Below are 19,173 nucleotides of genomic sequence, written 5' to 3' on the forward strand. Positions count from 1 at the left end.
AGGACGGCGTTTAGGGGTGGTTTTGGGATGGGGTTCGGGAAACAAAAAGGGGGAAAAAGAGGGTGGTGGGTTGCCTTGGTGGGGGAAAGGGGGGTGTGGGTGGGGTCGTCGGCTTTAGGCGCTGGCCGCCGGCTGGGTGGGGGAGGAGGGACTGGTGGCGACGAGGAGCAGGGGTGGGGGACGGGTGGCAGTAGGGTGGGGAGAGGGTGGCTGGGTTTTTTTTTTTTTTTTTTTTTTTTTTTTTTTTTTTTTAAGTTTTTATAATAATTTTTTATTAATCTTAAATTATTATAAAAGCTTTTCCCTTAAAAAAAAAATTTAACACTTTTTTAACGGAATTAACGGAAGAGGTGTATGAGTGAGACAAAGTCGAAACCACAGGTGCATCTCTGATAATTATTAAAAACACGAGTGTATCATTGATAAAAGTCAAAACTACGAGTGTACTATTGATAATTTCCCTATAATTTATAATTAGAGTGCTTTCCCTTAATATTGTTAGAAAGAATTGCAATTCCATATATACATCTATTTTTTTTTTTATAATTCCTCCACCTCAGCCATTTAATGAATTTATTTTTTATTTTTAGTTTTTTGGCAAAACCGAAATTTGAGTTGGCGGTAAGTAGGAACACCGCTACTTGAAGTAGCGGTATCCACTCACAAAGTCACTGTCAAAATTTCATCCTTGTCTCTCTGCTCTTTCGTTCTCAAATTAATCACTTTTTTCGATAAAACCAAAGTCCCCAATTCTCCATTGCCCATTATCCATCATAACTCACTCAAATTTCAGATCTCATCACTCTACTTCTATTGTTAATTCCTCATATGTTCTTTCTCAATTGCCTAGCATCCTCAAGTAAAATTTGTTTGGGGATTTTTTTTTTCTTTTTAATAATTTAATTGGTTCTAGTTAGTCTTGCAATTCTCTTGTTCAATCCTATTTTTTTCATCATCATATACAATTTATACGAAGTATATACGGTTAAGTATAGTGTGGACTGTGTGTTATGTGCCACTGCCTTTGCCGACTGATCACCACCAATATCATTGTCTTCGTCCTCACATTAGGTGCAACAAGGTTTATAAAAATTTTAATTTTAATAATTATGTACTTTAGATCTAACTATAAGATTGTTTTAGTTTTCCTCATTGTAATATTTTACTACTAATGAAAGCAAGTGACAACTTCTCTCTTGTTCTTGCCCTTCTCTCTCTAAGAGCAGAGTACTCTGTTGTTTTTTTTCACTAACAAATTAAGATTTGATTTTGTTTTTTATTTGAGTTGGAGGAGTGTAATTAATTTTACAGTATCTCGTTTCCCTTCTATTTTTCATATGAATTCGGATTATTGTAGAATTTTATCAGATTATCCTTTTTTTACATGAAATGGAAACCGCCACTTGAGTTGGCGGTTTTCCCCCAATTGAAAACCGCGAATTCAAGTGGCGGTTTTGTGTTAAACCATTTAAAAAAATAGGTTTAATTCTTAAATGGTGACGTGGACAGTAAATTGGAAAATTATAAAATTTAGCTGTATTTATGAAATTGAAAGTAATTGGAGCATTATTCAAGGAAAGGACTCTTATAATTAAAAAAAATTATATGGAAAAATAATCCTTTAATGTTTATTTTGAACATTTAACTTATATAGTAATCACTTATAATATAAATATATATCTAGCAAATTGGAAGAAAAAAAATTAAACATTACATGTATAGAGGTTATATTCATGATGGACTGAAGGTCGAAATTTTAATTTTCTTAACTCGAAGACTGGAACAACTCTTTTTTATTTTTTTTATTTTTTTTGAAAAAAAAAAAAAGACTAGAACAACTCTCTTTAGTATAAATTGATTAGGGTCGGTCCGGTTTGATCCAATCCATTTTTCTTATCTTGACTAGTTTTTTAACATCCTTTACCAGATATGCACTTATATCAAAATGACATACCCCAAAACAAGAAATGCATGCATAACGTCTCCCTAGAAGGACATATAGGCTAATTCAAAAGAAGTAGAGAACATTAGAAATCTGAACAATGAACACCAAAAAAAAGTGGATAAAGCAAGATAGCAGATTGTGTAAATAGTGTGAGATAAGAGGATATATATACATATGAATCATATGATAGTAAAATAAGAATTTTAAGTGAATTGCTAAATACCGCCAACGTTTTTTATCAAACCGCCAACAAAAATAATGAAGACAAGATTACCCTTATTATCCCAATTTAATTTGGCTCTCTCTCTCTTAAGTCCATCAAGATTCAACACTCAAATTCAACCATCAACCACCATCAAAATTAGAGCAACCACCACTGCCACAACCCACACCACCGCCACCTCCCACACTACCACAAGTCCACGACCACCAGTCCATCACCAGCACCCACCATCAACGTCCACAACCACAAAGAGGTACTATCTTATATTTTTTATACTGCCCAATAGAAGCAGTCAACATCCGTCAATAAAACAACGACCCACCACCTTCCTTTGTCGGCAGGAAGGTGGTGTTTTTTTAAAATTCGGCGACCAGCACAACTGGCGCGCAAAACCGATCAACCGGCATGGTTATCGACGTTTAAAACTGGTTACCACGGTTGACTAGTTTTGGATGCCGGTAACCGTGGTCAACCGGAGGCCAAAACCGGTCAACCTACACAGTAACTGGTTTTGGACGCCGGTTACCGGCGATGTCCACCAGTTTTGACTGTCGATTGATGACACCGGAATAATTAAAAAAAAAGTATCTTCTTTCCCACCATTTCGTCAATGCATTCACCATCGTATTCGCGGTCGTCGCTGTCTTGTACTCGCCAACCCCTTCACTGTCACAAAACTTTAACCACCGCCGCCGCTTCCCGCTGACGCTGTCCTTCACCTCTGCCCAATGTGGTTGTGTGGGTAGTTGGTGACAGTAATGTTGGTCGTGGATGGTCAAAGGGAGGGAAAAAAATAGTAAGGGTACTATTGTCTCTTTACATCAAATGTTGGCGATTTTGATAAATAATGTTGGCGGTATTTAACACCCCCCAATTTTAATTATTAAAAACATAGGATGGAGTCATATTTTAGTAAAATAAGAATTTTGGTACAATGTCCACTCAGAAAATAGTCTTCTTTGTGGCGGTCTCAGAGGACTTTCGTGCCTTTTTTTTTATTGGAGGACTTGGGGAAGTAACGAGGCTTAGGCGAGTTCCGACCGAAGCATCGTGAAGATTATTTAGCGTTGAATAAAGGAGCTGTCTTTTTTCTTTTATTTATCTTCTGTTTCGTTTGTTTTGTTCTTTTTTTCGTTTGTAGTTTGTTCTAGCTTGTTCTCTTTTTTGGGGCTCGCCCCTCGTGTTCACCCCAAAAAAAAAAAAAGGGGTGTTCAAAAACAAGTTTGGATCGGACTAGCCTCGAACCGAAGAAACCGCCCATTCGGTCTGCAGGTTTAAAATTTTAAAAAACAGTCTTCGATCCAGATTGGTCCAAAACCCCTTGAAATCCGGTCTTGAACCGAATCGGTTTTTTTTTTTGTTTATAATCACAAATAAAACCTTTAATATGCTTAATTTTTACGATCAATATGCTATAAATTAGATATTTTTATATTATGATTTATTTCATTTTAGATGTTCAAAATAGGCATCAAATGATAATTTTCCTTATAGTTTTTTTTTTTTTTTTTTTCTCATAATATAATAAAAACAATTTAAAAATATAGAAAATACCAAAAAGCGGCACGAACCCATCCGGTCTAGGTAGTATGATCCGAGCAAAACCGGTCCCATCTCCTATTCTTGAATTTTGAAATTCTGGTTTGGTCCAGGCTTGGACGGTTGAACAACCCTTACTCATAAAAAATAAAATCACTCGAAAATTCACCAAAAACATCATAATTCAAACGTCTAAATGCCCTTTATAGTTTATATACTTTTTTTTTTTTTTTTTTTTTTTGGGGAATATAGTTTATGTACATAATAACTCAGCAAAAAGATATATAATGGACAAACAACTAATCTAGCTATTAAAGTGTAGTCTAAATTTTACTACTTAAATTATAGCCTTTATAGGCTGTGTTCTTGTGGTATATTAATTCCAGTGCATAAAATATTGGCAAAGTCAGGATTTTTGAAGTGGTAGTAAGAAGAATTGAATATTGAATTTGTTTTTAAAAATTCAATTGAAAGTATTGAATATTGATTACCTTAATTGAACAATAACGGGTAATGAAAGAAAACAAAATGTATAAACGGATATCAAATACGGTAAACGGGTCCAAAATTCATAACTACAGCTCCTCCAAGCTGCACCCTGCACCTGCATTTACCTATATTTAACACAAGGTTATAAACATTAAATTTAAAGCATTGTGTCTTATTAAAAGTGAAATTATTATTGTTTCAATGTTTGTAAACATACATTTCAATTAATGTTTCATTTATTTTACGTAAACATTAAGCAATAAGATACAAAGCTAGTTGTGAAATTAAATATTTATTAAATATACGTACTTTTAAGTTTTAACCCTTTTTTTTTAACAAAAATAAAAAATAAAAAGGAACTACTTTAAACTTTTTTAGGTAAAGTCTTGACTCTTGAAGATACAAAGGTTAATAAATTACATACTTATAAGAGTTGTAAGACTTGTAACTTGTAACTTTGTAAGTATGTACCAAGCTAAGAAATGGGATTTTATTTATTTATTTATTTATTTATTTTTTGTGGGATGCAAAGCTAAGTAATGGACATTAGGATACATTATAGAAGTTAAAAGTGAATTTACGAGTACCATAACATTGTGACAAAATTTTTACTCTGGTATTCATGATAAAATTGTTCGTCTTTATACATCTACCTTTTTATTATTAATTTTGATTACTAATACACGTGACTGTCCAAGTGACTAGCTATAAGAAATGGATTTATGAAAAATACAGATGTTTGGAGATGAATAGTTTCATCCTCAATATGAACTTTGGAATAGAATTTATAACCTTGCGAATTCAATTTATTAACATCTCCATGACATTTATTACTCCTTACCAAATAAGCCTCTAATGTTTATCTACCTTCCTTCTATAAGAGCTAATTTTTTTTTTTTTTTTGAACAAACTATAAGAGCTAATTTAAGGTCTATATACACGTACGTTTAGAATTAAAAAAATGTCAAAAACTGTACAAATTAAATGATAGTATTATATTATATGGTATATGTATGTTGAAGGTTCTAGGCTTCTAGCTAGTTGATCATTCACATCATCACACCATTAGACCGAGAGTACGTTAGTGTGTTACCATTAGAGAATAGAGAGTACGTTCTCCTGAGAAATTTAATATTCCATACTTAATACTTATACTGCTGCTGCTTATATATACTAATATACTACTTCAAAAAAGAAATTAAATAACTGCATTAATATTATTGTACTTTGGTTGTTGGGGGTCACTCTTTGTGCAATTCATTACTACTTACTAGTCATATTATCATATCATATTATAATAATGTACGTACCAAATAAGTAGGGTTTTTTTTAAAAGCTCCAAGTCCTATATAAAGGGACCTTCCTTACACTTCTAGGACATGTACATACCCTTAACTTGCCCTAGTAGTAAAAGAAAGAGAGCTGAGAAAATGGGGAGAGTTGTGAGTTCTAAGATAGTGTGGGATTTTACTATCCTTGTAGTTGTTGTAGGACTACTTGCAATGTCATGGTCTGTTGAGGGTGCTAGGGATCTGAAAGAGGAGCCGAAGAAAGGTGAAAAGGCGGTGCATCCTGAGAACTTCTTTGGAGGGTTTGGTGGCATCTTTCCTAGCCCTGGAGGAGCTGGGTTTGGGTCAGGGACCGGCTTGGGTCGAGGCTCATCTGTGGACTTTTTCTCTGTCCCGAGTCTTGGTTGTGTTCGTGTCCAACCCACGAACCCGGGTTCTACTGGTGGTAGTAGTGGAGGTGGAATTGGGAGCAACACCCCTTTACCCTTCCCTTGAAAGGAAGGGGCCTAGATTAGCTAGCTAGTTTTAAGTCCTTAATTAGAGTGTAAGATGAAGTATGTTAGTTGTATTTGTGTCTTAATTAAGATTTGGTTGTTAGTATCTTAGTTGAGGTAGTTAAGCTTTAATTATATGTCATGTATCGTCTGTATGTGTGGTTTGTCCTAGTTATATTCATAGTATTATCTTATTTTTATTTGCTTTTCGGCAAGGTACTGTTTGTTGGTTTAAGTATTGGTCCTCTGATTTTGTTTATATCTTGAAGCCAATTATAGTTCTTAGCATTATTGCCTCTAATTTTGTTAACGGTGCGAGGCTTTTTGTTTGTGTTGTAAAACCTTTTATTTAATATATATATCGTCGTTTATGTGTTAAAAAAAAGTTACTATCCTAGGGTTCGTTTGGCATCACTATGGTTTTCTGTTTTTTGGTTTTTTGTTTTTAAAAAGTATATTATATATGTCACATAATAAATCAAAAATTATTTAGACTTATTAAAATCATGATAATTTTGAAAACTGACAACAAAAAAGTGGAAACACCTTTTTCTTGTTACCTGTTTTTGGTTTTTAATTTTCAAAAAAACAGAAAACTGAAAACAAAAAATAATGCCAAATAAACCCCTAGTTATTCAGTGTGTTTAATTTGTGTCAAATGTATTGTGATGATGCTATTTGTTGATGTATTGTGGTGTTGTTATTTAATTAATAATAATACTATTAGTAGTATGTTTCTCTGTGTTTCTACAAAGTATATTCTTTTCTTTGTCCCCCTATTAGATTGGAGAAAGAGCATAGAATAATTTATTATTTTCAATTCCTAACATGATAATAAATAAATTTTAGATTTTCATAGTTCGTTATGTGACTTTTTTTTTAATACTTAAACTAACTAGGGTAAACAAAATAGATGTTACTCATAATTACATATTCTATAATTTTGTACTCCAAAGAAATTTATTGTTATGCTAAAAAGTTTCTCAACATGACAACAATGCAAGTCACTTCCCTTGAAAGTAATTTTGTTTGTTGTTGTAATTGTCACTAGCTTAGTAGCTTGAGAACAATAATAGCACAAAATAAATCAAATCAAATACTACGTAGTATAAACACTATTTAAAATACTTCATACTCATTAAATTACCATTTCAAGTTACTAAGATTCCTATATTTTCCTCTGAAGATGTTTTTTAGCACCCAAGGAGGTGTAATTGCCACCACTGGATCAAGTTCTATATGAATCAAGAATTTTGATCTCTAATTCATGATCATACAACACTCCGTGATAGACTTCCTTCTTACTTGTATTACTTTGTATCTTAGTTGTCCACTTGCCCTTATGTAGACACCTAAAAATGTCTCCCCAAAACCAAACCCGATGATGAACAACCTTTCACCGCCATTATTGGTCGGGTTGAGTATTTAATTTTTGAAGTGCTTAAATCCATATTTTCATTTCATAAACTAACCCAATTCCTAGCCCATTTCCCCAAACCATAACTTATTTTCCTCTTTTCGTGCCTTTAAACCAAAAATAATTCATTTCGTGTCCTTTAAAATAATTCATTTCGTGTCCTTTTTATAAAAACATTTAATCCAGTTTATTTTGGTCCATAATATGGGTCCAATGATTGAATATTTGGATGGGGCTTGAAAAGAGCTTTCCAACGATATATTATAAGCCCAAATCCGAGTTATAACGAATAAGTTATGGCCAAAATATTAAACCGAGCCCAAACCGAACCTAAGCCCACCGAACCTAAGCCCACCTTACCTACGACCCAATGATCATGTGTTGGAAGCTTTTATAAGTTTCTAAAAGATCTTAATTATCCTTTTTGAAATGATAAGATTAAATAGTTTGAAATTGAATAAAACTCCTTTTTGAAAATCATATTTCTATCCGAATTGAAAGACGTTCAAAGATAGACAGATATTATTTTCTTGCCTCATAGTTTTTATCCAAATTTTATATGGTTGGATATCCCTTGAAATTATCTTTCCAATGATATATTATAATATCAATTCCGAGCTATAACGGAAAAGATATGAATAAAATGTCAAACTCTATCCAAAACTGACACCGTCTCACTATTTCGGCTATATCTTTTATTATACAAAATATTTTAATCTGATTCTAATTGGGTTAGAAAGTATACTTCAAGATCTTTCCAACGATATCTTATTCATCTTATTCCGATTTGTGGATCAAAAGATATGATAAAAACAAAAACCGCAAAAACTGCTATCTATCGAGTTTTATTCCGATTTAATTCGGATCTTATCTTGTTTTTTCGACCCTTCTTTTTTCTCTATAAATAGAAGTCATATCACCCCTTTTCCATTGATCAACAATGTTGATCACAAAATAATTATCTTCTCCCTCTTTAGCCTAAACACTAGCCTCCCTATTCTTTCACTATTTCTTCCTTTAAGCACTCCAAAGAGTCCATACAATACCTGAAGTTCTATACTTCAACCAAGGCGTGATAAGTAGAATTAACTGAGGGTTTGAACCAAATCAACTCTACTTTTAATTTAATTTAATTTCCATTTACTTTATATTTTTATTGAAGTTACTAACAATTTATTCATGATGTAGCAATTTAAAGGAACGCGCGGAATGTGAGTAATTAATTAATTTAATTACTCTTATTTTATTTTAATATTGCTAGCATCATGATTAGGTTATTTTATATTTGATTTGACTAACGATATTATTGTTGAATTGCTTCCAATATTAATGTTTATTCTATTGTTATTATGATCACCATATTGCATGTTTAAAGGGAATATGTAATTGAAAATCACGCATAATAAGATAATTTGGACAGCCGGTTTAGGTTCCTTTTTAATCTTGTTATTTAATTCAAGTGATCACAAATATTTTAGAATTATATGTTGCATTAATATTCAACCAATTTAGCCTAATAATAGTTTGGAGCAAATTGAATATTTTGTTTGCATGCCTTTGAGATCGTAGGAATTACTTTTCACTATAAGAATCGAGTAGAGGCCAGTACGGGCGAATGTGACTCCATGACTCACTTCGTACCATCATCCCCGATCCTCCTTTCGTGGTTCCGAACCATATGGAGTTAGTAATCTCATGGATTATGAATGGGGTGTAACCTTCACGGGTCAATCGTTGTTGCCTATCGTGGTTGCCTTTTATGATCCGTGAACGGTTTACAAGTTCCTTAAAAACTTGTTGGCGGCTCCCTACTTTCCTTGTCCTTAATCGTATATGTCAATTCCCACTTCCTATGAGTGCCAAAAATATTCACCACATGTTTTTAACGTAGGCGCACTTCGAGCGACACCTACACCTTATAAAGGGATTATATTACGTTGTATACAACTATACACATAAGGAAATGAATGCATTCTTTTTATCGTAGTATTACGAGCAGTATTTGTATTTGCTCATAGAATTAAATCATTTACTTTGTATAAACAACAACATTTTATGCTTTCGAGTTAACGAAGTGTAGCACTTGAAAAAAACGAAAGCATCGGGTGCCTACGCGGGTACCTACAATTTGAATAAGCTTTCAAAATTTCCCTCTTACCCGCCTTATCACATCAACACACAGTCACACACTCTCAAAAGCTCCGCCGCAAACTCCACCGCATGATCGCCAAATCCACCACCACCGTCATCAACACCGCAATCCAAAAATGCAATTCTCTTTCTCACATCAAACAAATTCAATCCCACCTCATTTCCTCTGGTTTTTTCCAGTTTTCTCTATCCTCTCGCTTCAAACTTCTCGAGCTCGCCGCAATCTCCTCCTATGGCAATCTCTCTTACGCAACACTCATCTTCAATTACATCAACAACCCATTAACATATGACTGGAATCCCATCATTCGAGGCTATGCTCAGAGCTCAACTCCCCAGATTACGCTTACCCTCTTCATCTCTATGTTGCGGGCGCCGCAGAAGCCCGATGCTGTAACTTGCTCTTTCGCCCTCAAGGCTTCCGCTCGCGCGCTGGCGAAGTTTGAGGGTTATATGATGCATTCGTTCGTTATTCGATCTGGGTTTATGTTGGATTTGCTTTTGCAGACGACATTAATGGATTTGTATTGTAAAGTTGGGGAATTTGGGGATGCACGGAAGGTGTTTGATGAAATGCCTGAGAGAGATGTTGCGTCTTGGAATGCTTTGATTTGTGGGTTGGCTCAAGGGGGTTTTCCTAATGAAGCTTTGGGATTGTTTCATAGGGTGTGTAGGATGGAGATGAAGGCGGATGATGTTACCGTGCTCGGTGCTCTTTCGGCTTGCTCTCAAATGGGGGCTCTGAAAGAAGGGGATAAGGTGTGGTGTTATGTTAAGAAGGAGAGGTTGGATTTGAAGGTTATAGTGTGTAATGCAGTGATTGATATGTATTGTAAATGCGGATTTGTGGATAAAGCTTATGATGTGTTTAGGAGCATGAGTTGTGAGAAGAATATTATTACATGGAACACAATGGTAATGGGGTTTGCAATGCATGGACTTGGGGTTGAAGCAATCGAGCTTCTCGATGAGATGGAGTATGTTGGAGTCTGCCCTGATCCTATAACCTATCTTGGGGTGTTGTGCGCTTGCAACCACGCTGGTTTGGTTGATGAGGGGCATCGATTGTTTAACTCGATGGAGGAGAAAGGGATTGTACGTAATGTGAAGCATTATGGCACTGTGGTTGATCTGTTGGGAAGAGCAGGGAGGCTTAGTGAAGCTTATGAAATCATAAAATCGATGCCAATTTCGCCTGATATTGTTCTTTGGCAAACTTTGCTAGGTGCTTGCAATACTTATGGAAATGTGGAGTTGGCAGAAATTGCATCACAAAAACTTGTTGAAATGGGATCAGAAAGCTGTGGAGATTTTGTGCTGCTGTCAAATGTATATGCTTCATATAAGAGGTGGAATGATGTAGGCCGCGTTAGGGAGGTGATGAACATTAAGGATTCGAAAAAGGTTCCTGGATTTAGCTACACTGAAGTTGGTGGTGTATTGCACAAATTCATTAATGGCGATCAAAGCCACCCAAGTTGGAGAGCAATCTATGCAAAACTGGATGAAATCATGTACATGATTAAGGAGCATGGATATGTTCCAGGGACGAGATTTGTGTTGCACGACATAGGGGAAGAGGATAAAGAGTATGTGTTGTGTTATCATAGTGAGAAGTTAGCTGTGGCGTTTGGGTTGCTAACAACAAGCCCTGAAACCCCAATTCAAGTTATCAAGAACCTCCGAATATGTGTGGATTGTCATGCTGTGATTAAGCTAGTGTCAAAGGTTTATAATCGTGAAATCGTAGTCAGGGATCGAGCTCGATTTCATAGGTTCAAGGAAGGAACTTGTTCTTGTAGAGATTATTGGTAGTGTGTAATGCAAAGACAGGGATTGAGATCATGCTAGGTGTAGAAGTGTATTGAATATTTGCAAGATACACTAAAAGTTTATCATTAACTCAGCTGCTCCAAGTACTGTAGATATACCATTAGGTCCATTACACAAGTTTTGTTGTAAGATGAAACAGAGGGTGTTTGCTTGCACAAAATTGAATAAAACAAAATGTTTCCTTTGTTTCATATATAATTGTTTCATATTTATTGATACAATTATTTAGGCATATATGTTTATGTCAATAACAATATGTTCGATGAGTAACTAACAAATAATAATGTTCGATGAGTGTATAGGAGATGGAGGGATGGTTCCCCTCAAGTGGTTGGGGGTTCGATCCTCATCCCCCTATTCCTGTGATGGGGTGAGAAGACCCCTGTATCTAAAAAAAAAAAAAAAAAAAAAAAAAAAAGGAGAATCTTCCATATCAATAGACAAAAACTGAACAAATCTGATAGCCCTTAGAAAATGTACTTGTATAAACTATTATAAAGTACTCCGTAGGTTAAAACTTTTTTTAGACAATACTTTTTATTTAAAGACGGGACTCAATGAACATTGTTTATGGAAGTTATTTACTATATTTTATTTTTTGGGTTATACTTCGTATTAAAACAAGATACATAGAGTACACTTTCTTAGAATTTGTTATATATATCCGGGTGTACCGTACACCTAACTAATACAAGATTACAAAGTTAGTTTCTGCTCTTCATTTGATGATTAAATAATAAACACTTATCAAAATGAGAACAGAGCACTTATGAATGACTAGGGCTGAGCAAAACTACCCAAAAACCTATCTGTAACCGTTCTGAAAATTAGGGTACTCGATCCGATAACCATAACGGTTTGGGTATACGTTCCGATAATTTGTTATCGGGTATGGTTATTGGGTATCATTTTAAAATTAACGGTTACCCGATCCGTTCCGATAAGAATTTTTTTTGCTTTTTTTCCCTACTTAAATCTTTTTTTTTTTTTTTTTTTTTAAATCTAAACTCTTAACTTTTTTTTTTTTTTTTTTTTATTTTTTTTTAAGGAAATCTAAACTCTTACCTTACTATATAATTATTTTATAATATCAATGATTAGTAATATTATTAATAATTTGGTCAAAATCATATGATATTGTAGTTAATTAGTGGTAAATTATATTATAATAACTATATAATTAAGTTTAATTATCATTATTAAATATCTTATTGGGTAACCGAAAACCGATCCGAAATTTCGGGTACCCAAAACTTATCGATTCAGAATATGAATAACACTTTTAGGATTTTGGTTATCGGGTAGCCGAACCGTTAGTACTAACGGTTCAGGTACCTGTCCCATGCTTACCCCCGAATGTAGGATGCACCTGAATATATATAAACAAGCTCTCTACTTTCTACCCTTATTTTTCAATAATCTACTGTTTTATTCTACTTCTACTCGATACCTCATTTCAGATAAGTCCAATTGAGGCCATTTTACTTTTAAAGAGTACAGAGTAATATTTTCATATTCCGTAACCACCCCTCCAAAAATAAAAAAACAATATTTACCACACCCATAATCCCCACTCACAGTACCAATTGGTTGTTAGTGTAGTGGTGATTGGGACTACACTTGATAGGGAGGACCCGTGTTCGATCCCCCGCAACAACAATCGGGAGGGGACTGGAACCTAACCACCCAGAACTGATCCCCGAATCCGGATTAGCCCAAAGGGTGAACTGGATGGAACACAAAAAAAAAAAAAAAAAAAAAAACAATCCCCACTCACAGTCCCACCTGTCGTATAACTTACGTATTGACTCCCTTCCTTCTTCCCCCAACATTCTCCTACTTTCTCTCTCTAAAACTCCCATTTCCCTTTGTCCTTTTTCCATCTTAGAGAGAGAAAATCCAGGGATCCATCAATCCTAGAGAGAGAAAATCCAACATCAACAATGGACGACGGAAGCTGCGCTGTGTGTGCTGAAACACTCGAATGGGTTGCGTACGGCCCGTGCGGCCACCGCGATGTCTGCGCACTCTGCATCGCTCGTCTCCGATTCGTCTGCGATGATCGCCGTTGCTGCATTTGCCAGTCTCTCTCTCCTTCCGTCTTCATCACCCGGGTCTCTTTCCTTCTTTCTTTTTTTCTTAATTACCCACTTGAAAAAAATTAATAAAGTCGCGATTTTGATTTATTAAAATTAATTTTGTTAAAATACCCATTTATTAGTTTTTGTTTATTTTTATTTGATTATATTTGTGCTGGGATTGGGGGGACCATGTGAGATAATTTTTCATGGTTTGTGAATTTTGCCCCTTTTGGATAATTTTTACTTTTGATCTATGCTTTCTCCTTGTTGATTGGTATTTCTGGGTTTGTTTCGGGTACCAAGTTTTAATTTTTTTTGGATTTTTCAAGGTTAAAAAAAAATGAACATTTTAAGCTATCTACATTATTGGAAAATGGTGCAATTTTGGATTTTGTTATGTATAATTTTTTTTTTTTTTTTTTGGGGTGTATACAATAAAAGTTGTCTGATTGACTTAAGATAGTACTTACTCTCACTGGAAATGCATATGCTTCAGAAGGCGATGTTTTTGTTAACCAACTTTGTTAATCCTTAGTATCCCATATTAATGAATTGACTGTTATGTTTATGTTGCTTTCTCGAACATGACGGTGCTAGGTATCAGGTTTTACAGAAGCTGTATTTAGTGAACAGAATTATGTACTTCATATTTGGGATTTCATAATCTTTAGCTATATTGAGATAGGTAGTTGGATTTGGAATAGTTTCAATTGGAGAATAATTGTGTTGATTCTCATGGAGATGAGTAAACGTGAATGATGTGAACTGTTGCTAGGTTGGGGGATAGGAAATGAACACGATCATGGGTAAATGTTGGGAACAAAAAGTTGAATTGAAGTGAGGGTTTGGAATTTTGGATGCTTAAGTAAGCAATGAAATTGTGAAAACGCATATTTTTAATACTTAGTATTACACTTGTGATAAGTAAAGCACCTTTGTAGTTGAATATGGAATTGTATGAGATGCATGAGTAATAGCTACATAAGTGTGATATGTGATTTGGACTAAATAGTAAACTTAAATTGACGAATTGTACTGTTTTCCCCTTCTTCCTTCTCTTGTGGTTTAATATACTTGTTTTCCCTCCCCTTCCCTCTCCCCATCTAATTTATTTGGTTTTGCTTTAGTTCTTAAATATATGTAGAAGTGGTTGAGCAAAGGAGAATTTTATCAGGATCACGTGAATAATGATGGTCTAATTATTTGAATTGAGATTTTGAAAGAGTGCTATTACGCTACTATTGGACTTGGTTCCTAGCTTAAGTAAATATGCAGAGGCCAGAGACGCAGAGAGAAGGGTCAATAATAAAATTGTTGGAGAAAAGATGCCTATTTGGTGCTTAGGGGACCTTTATCCTAATTTGAGAGGTTATAGATCTAGAACTGAGGCAATTAAAATGGGAGATTAGCCCGTTGGTGAAAGTACAATATGTGGATTTATTTGTAGGTTACTGGAATCTGGTGGGCAGCTAATAAATTATACTATGGAATGTATGTATCGATCTGAATTGTGGATCATTCAAGGCCCGGATTGGGATTTGAAGTGAATTTACTGGTTTAGGAGTCTGGTCAGTAATTTTGAGTAACTTTACTGAAAATCTTGCAGTGTGTGACAGTTATTAATCCAAGTAAAATTCAATGTTCTGCGTTTCATAAGAATAAAGAATCAGCAATTCCGGGGTTTTGAATGTATATAATGAACCTTCATAGAATGTTTGGAATTGGGGGGGGGGGGGGGGGGGGGGATGGGACCTTACTATTTTAGCGTCTTGATTGAGCAATAACACTAAAATTGCAACTTTATAATTTGTGAAGCAGTTCCATTTATGTTTCATCATCTAATTATTAATCTTCCTTGCTGCAGGCATTAGGATCTTTCACGAGGGTAATAAATGACTTTTCAATTCTTCCAGCTGATGCTAAAGATGGTAAGGTGGGATCATATTGGTATCATGAGGACACACAAGCATACTTTGATGATTTGGATGAGTACAAGATCATCAAAGCTATGTGTAAGCTCTCATGCAGTGTTTGTGACAAGTTGGGGGTGGAAGGGAAAAGAAATTCCAGAAGAAGAGGGAAAATTAAGAGTGTTGAGCAACTCAAAGATCATTTATCCCATCAACATGAACTTTTGTTTTGCAGTCTCTGTTTAGAATACAAGAAGGTAAGAAATGTTGATTTGAATACAACACATGATCATTTATCCCGTCATTGAACGCAAAGCAAGTCTTAAGATTTTATTGTGGTTCCTTTTTGCTCTTTTTTTTTTTCATTCCATCCTTTGGCAGCATATGGAGAGCAGAATTGTTATTGATTTTTTATGCTTTGTGGCTGAAATTGAAGTGTTTCATTGTTGCTTGGTAGCGTAACTTGGTTTGTTTTCGTCCCTTGTAATTGGTCCTACGTCATGGTTTTTTATATTAGATATTTTGAACTTTTACTTCTTGCCTTCCAGTGGGCAGACATTACTGTTGATTACACTTGATCTATATGCATATGTTTCTTTTAGTGTGATAGATTTATATTATTACTTTGAAGCAGGTTTTCATATCTGAGCAGAAGTTATATAGTCGAGTCCAGTTAAGACAGCATATAAGCTATGGTGATTCTGATGTTGACGGTAGTGAAAACGAAAGATGTGGGTTTTCTGGACATCCATTATGCGAGTTCTGTCAGAGACCATTTTATGGTGATAATGAACTTTACTTCCACATGTCCACTGAACATTATACTTGCCACATATGCGAGAGGTAGAATGAGCTTTCTATTTGTAAGAAGCTTACTTGTTTTTCTCTCAGTTTAAGTGAAACTACTTGCATCCAAAATCCATCCATTGCAGGCTGCACTCTACTGAGTCTACTCCATTTGAATACTACAAGGATTATAATGACTTGGAGGTTAGCTGTTTGTATCACTTGTCAATATCATTCCACTTCTTTTTATTTTTTTTTAATTAACAGTAAAAAATATTGCATCTTTCCCAGAACCACTTCCGTGAAGCTCATTTTCTTTGTGAGGATGACGCATGCCTTGAGAAGAAGTTTGTTGTTTTCTCGACGATAGCTGATATGAAGGTCTCTTTTTCTCCTTTTTTTTTTCTTCATTTTTGTATGTGAGGAAAGCGTAAGTTAGGTGGCATAGCCGATCACTTGGTCTAATGGAGGAAAGCCGAAAGCCCTGGATTTTAAAGATTGTTTACCACCTAGGCACCTAGGTTGAAAATTAAGTTTCTTAATGCAAATGTTACTCTTTTATGACATGAAAATCTCACTGAATGTGGGGCTAAATTTTCTTGAGCTTTGTATGCTAAAAATAATTGGCTCATGCAGTTGGTTCATGGGATTCTTTTGCTTATTTTCAGCATCATAGTGCTTTGGAACATGGTGGATCGATGTCTCGTTCAAAACGCCAAAATGCTTTGCAGGTATTTGTGGTCCCTCTATTGATCTGCAAATTCATTAATACATATGCCATTTTGAATTCTAGCTGACGGGCTTTGATTCTCTATATATCAACTCCAGATGGGCTGGACTTCTACTAGCTGTAGTGGTCTGTTAAATTATGTTTTCTCTGTTTCTAATTTTAAGAAGCTGCATATGCTCAGTAGAAAATCCCATTCTTGTGATTAACTTAATAAACATTATAATAACACAGCTACGTGCATGCTTTCATCATCGGGAAAGGGACGAAGATCTTCATGTAAGAGCACGTGTTTCACTTCCTGGGACATCTAATGTTCGACCCCCTTCTGCTAATTCAGCTAATGGTGAAAGAACCAACACCAATTTACTGTATGATGCTACATCAGCTGTGCAAGCAATTCCTATTCACAGGGAGACTAGTGATATTGGCTCTGCTGCAACTACTGTGCCATCTTCAGGACACCGACAGGGAGCAGCACTGGACTTCAGAAGTGTACTTCTAAATGGTCCGGAATTTCCTTCACTGCCTAGATCATCAAAAAGACGACGGCGCAAATCTAGAAAGAAGTCGGAGGAAATTGGTATCAATCACTCACCAGCAATCAGTTCATCGCAACTTAGGGTGTCAGATGCAGAACATTTATTGCAATCTAGCCCAATTATCTCACGTCAGGTTGGAGCTTTGGCAGTTGGTCACTCCCCATCCTCTAACTCGATCAGCTCTTATAGTCTGCTTACTTCGATGTCAAGTGACATTGCATCTGCTAGTTCTGCAAATTCATTAACTAGTAGTGTTGAAGATGTGGGCCCATCTTCATCAGCTCCAAATGTCATTAATAAAGCATCTAATGAGGGTACAGTAATTGGAGATGACATTAAGGCTGCGAACAAATCCTTGGTTGAGAAAATATGTGCTTCCTTAGAATATGACAAGGACAAATATGCCGCCTTCAAAATAATTTCAAAAGAATATCGTGAGGGTGAGATTGGTGCTGGAGAATACTTTGCATATGTTCATCAGTTTGGCCTTGCTCATCTTATTGTTGACTTGGCTAGACTTTGTCCTGATCCACAGAAGCAAAAGGAACTCATGAAAATTCATATGACCAGTTTGGGAAACAGTATTGAAAACAGGCCGAGGAAAGAGCGCTGTAAAACAACTGCTAGTAAAGTTTCCAGTAAAGGAAAGGAAAAATGCGGAGATTCTGGTGGTGGCATTAAAGGGGAGTCCTTGTTGGATAGCATTGCAAATAATTTGAAGGATCTAAAGTTGAATGCTAAGCCTCGTGAAGAGGATTTTCCCTCATTAAAGGTTGTGGAACGTTCATTCGAAAAAAATTCCAAGACTTCAATAATTGAAGATGTGGGTCATGTGAGTGGAGGTGGCTCAAACAATTCTCCAGGAGAAGCTACAACTGGAGGCAAAAAGAAGATGAAGAAAAAGTCTAAGTTCCTCAAGGCTCGCCTAGGTGAAAGTTCAGCATCAGCAGTTCCAGATAGCAACTGTTCTGACTTGGCCTCTGATCTGATGGTGGTTAGACCTGATCAAGACTCAATTCTTGCTTCAGTTAGAGGGGTTTGGAGAAATGATGGGGGCAGGAGACTGATGAAATTGAGCCAGGCAGTACCAACGAATCGATGAACTTCTCCTTCTGGCAAACTTAACACCAAGCAGCAAAGTGCAGAGAACAGTTTCACCTGGAAATATCTATAGATTTTCTTTTGTAATCTACATTTGCTGCCCTTTTAATAGTTGTTAATGATCCTGATTACTTGGTAAGGAAAGATGTGGTACTCATTTTTGGTGAAATGATGAATTGAGAGCCCACTTTCATGAACAGGTTGTAGCTGTGTAGAAATGACATACTTGTGTAATATTGATAGCCTCTATATATTACAAGACAATCACACCTTACTGGATCATTGAGAATGAGCATCGCTTATCAATATGTTTATTTGTGGGGAGCTGCACGTGAGCTTCGTCTAAACTACCAAAGTTGGTTTTGATGTCTAGTTATGGCTCCTTATCTGCATCAATTGCCACAAAGGTTGTCATTTATCTAATACTTTGTATATATCTACTCCCTCCGTCCCAAAAAGAACGACCCATTTGGTCAAAACTTTGTCCCAAAAAGAATGACCCATTTGCATTAAAACACCATCAATTTGCAACAATATTTGTGCAAAATTAGCTTCCCCATATAAAAATTTGATTTTCCATATTATTTTATTACTTTCTCTCTCTATTTTTTTAAAAACCCCATGTAAATTTATCTTTCCAATATAC

At 35.4% G+C, this 19,173-nt stretch overlaps 1 protein-coding gene and 1 pseudogene across 1 annotated transcript; both read left to right on the plus strand.

The window, feature by feature from the left end:
• The first annotated feature begins 9,585 nt into the window (after positions 1–9,585).
• Positions 9,586–11,814, plus strand: LOC145626407 (pentatricopeptide repeat-containing protein At1g34160 pseudogene; annotated as a pseudogene).
• A 1,345-nt stretch (positions 11,815–13,159) lies between these two features.
• LOC145628647 (uncharacterized) lies at positions 13,160–18,809 on the plus strand. The gene is made up of 7 exons (XM_081681003.1): positions 13,160–13,494; positions 15,326–15,628; positions 16,006–16,214; positions 16,304–16,361; positions 16,449–16,538; positions 16,826–16,888; positions 17,119–18,809. Exons 1-7 carry the CDS (start codon positions 13,324–13,326, stop codon positions 18,526–18,528), a joined length of 2,304 nt encoding a protein of 767 aa, XP_081537129.1. The 5' UTR covers positions 13,160–13,323; the 3' UTR covers positions 18,529–18,809.
• Positions 18,810–19,173: the final 364 nt, after the last annotated feature.

The sequence above is a fragment of the Chenopodium album genome, chromosome 4 (genome assembly GCF_948465745.1).
Source record: "Chenopodium album chromosome 4, dcCheAlbu1.1, whole genome shotgun sequence".
NCBI classification, from domain to species: Eukaryota; Viridiplantae; Streptophyta; class Magnoliopsida; order Caryophyllales; family Amaranthaceae; genus Chenopodium; species Chenopodium album.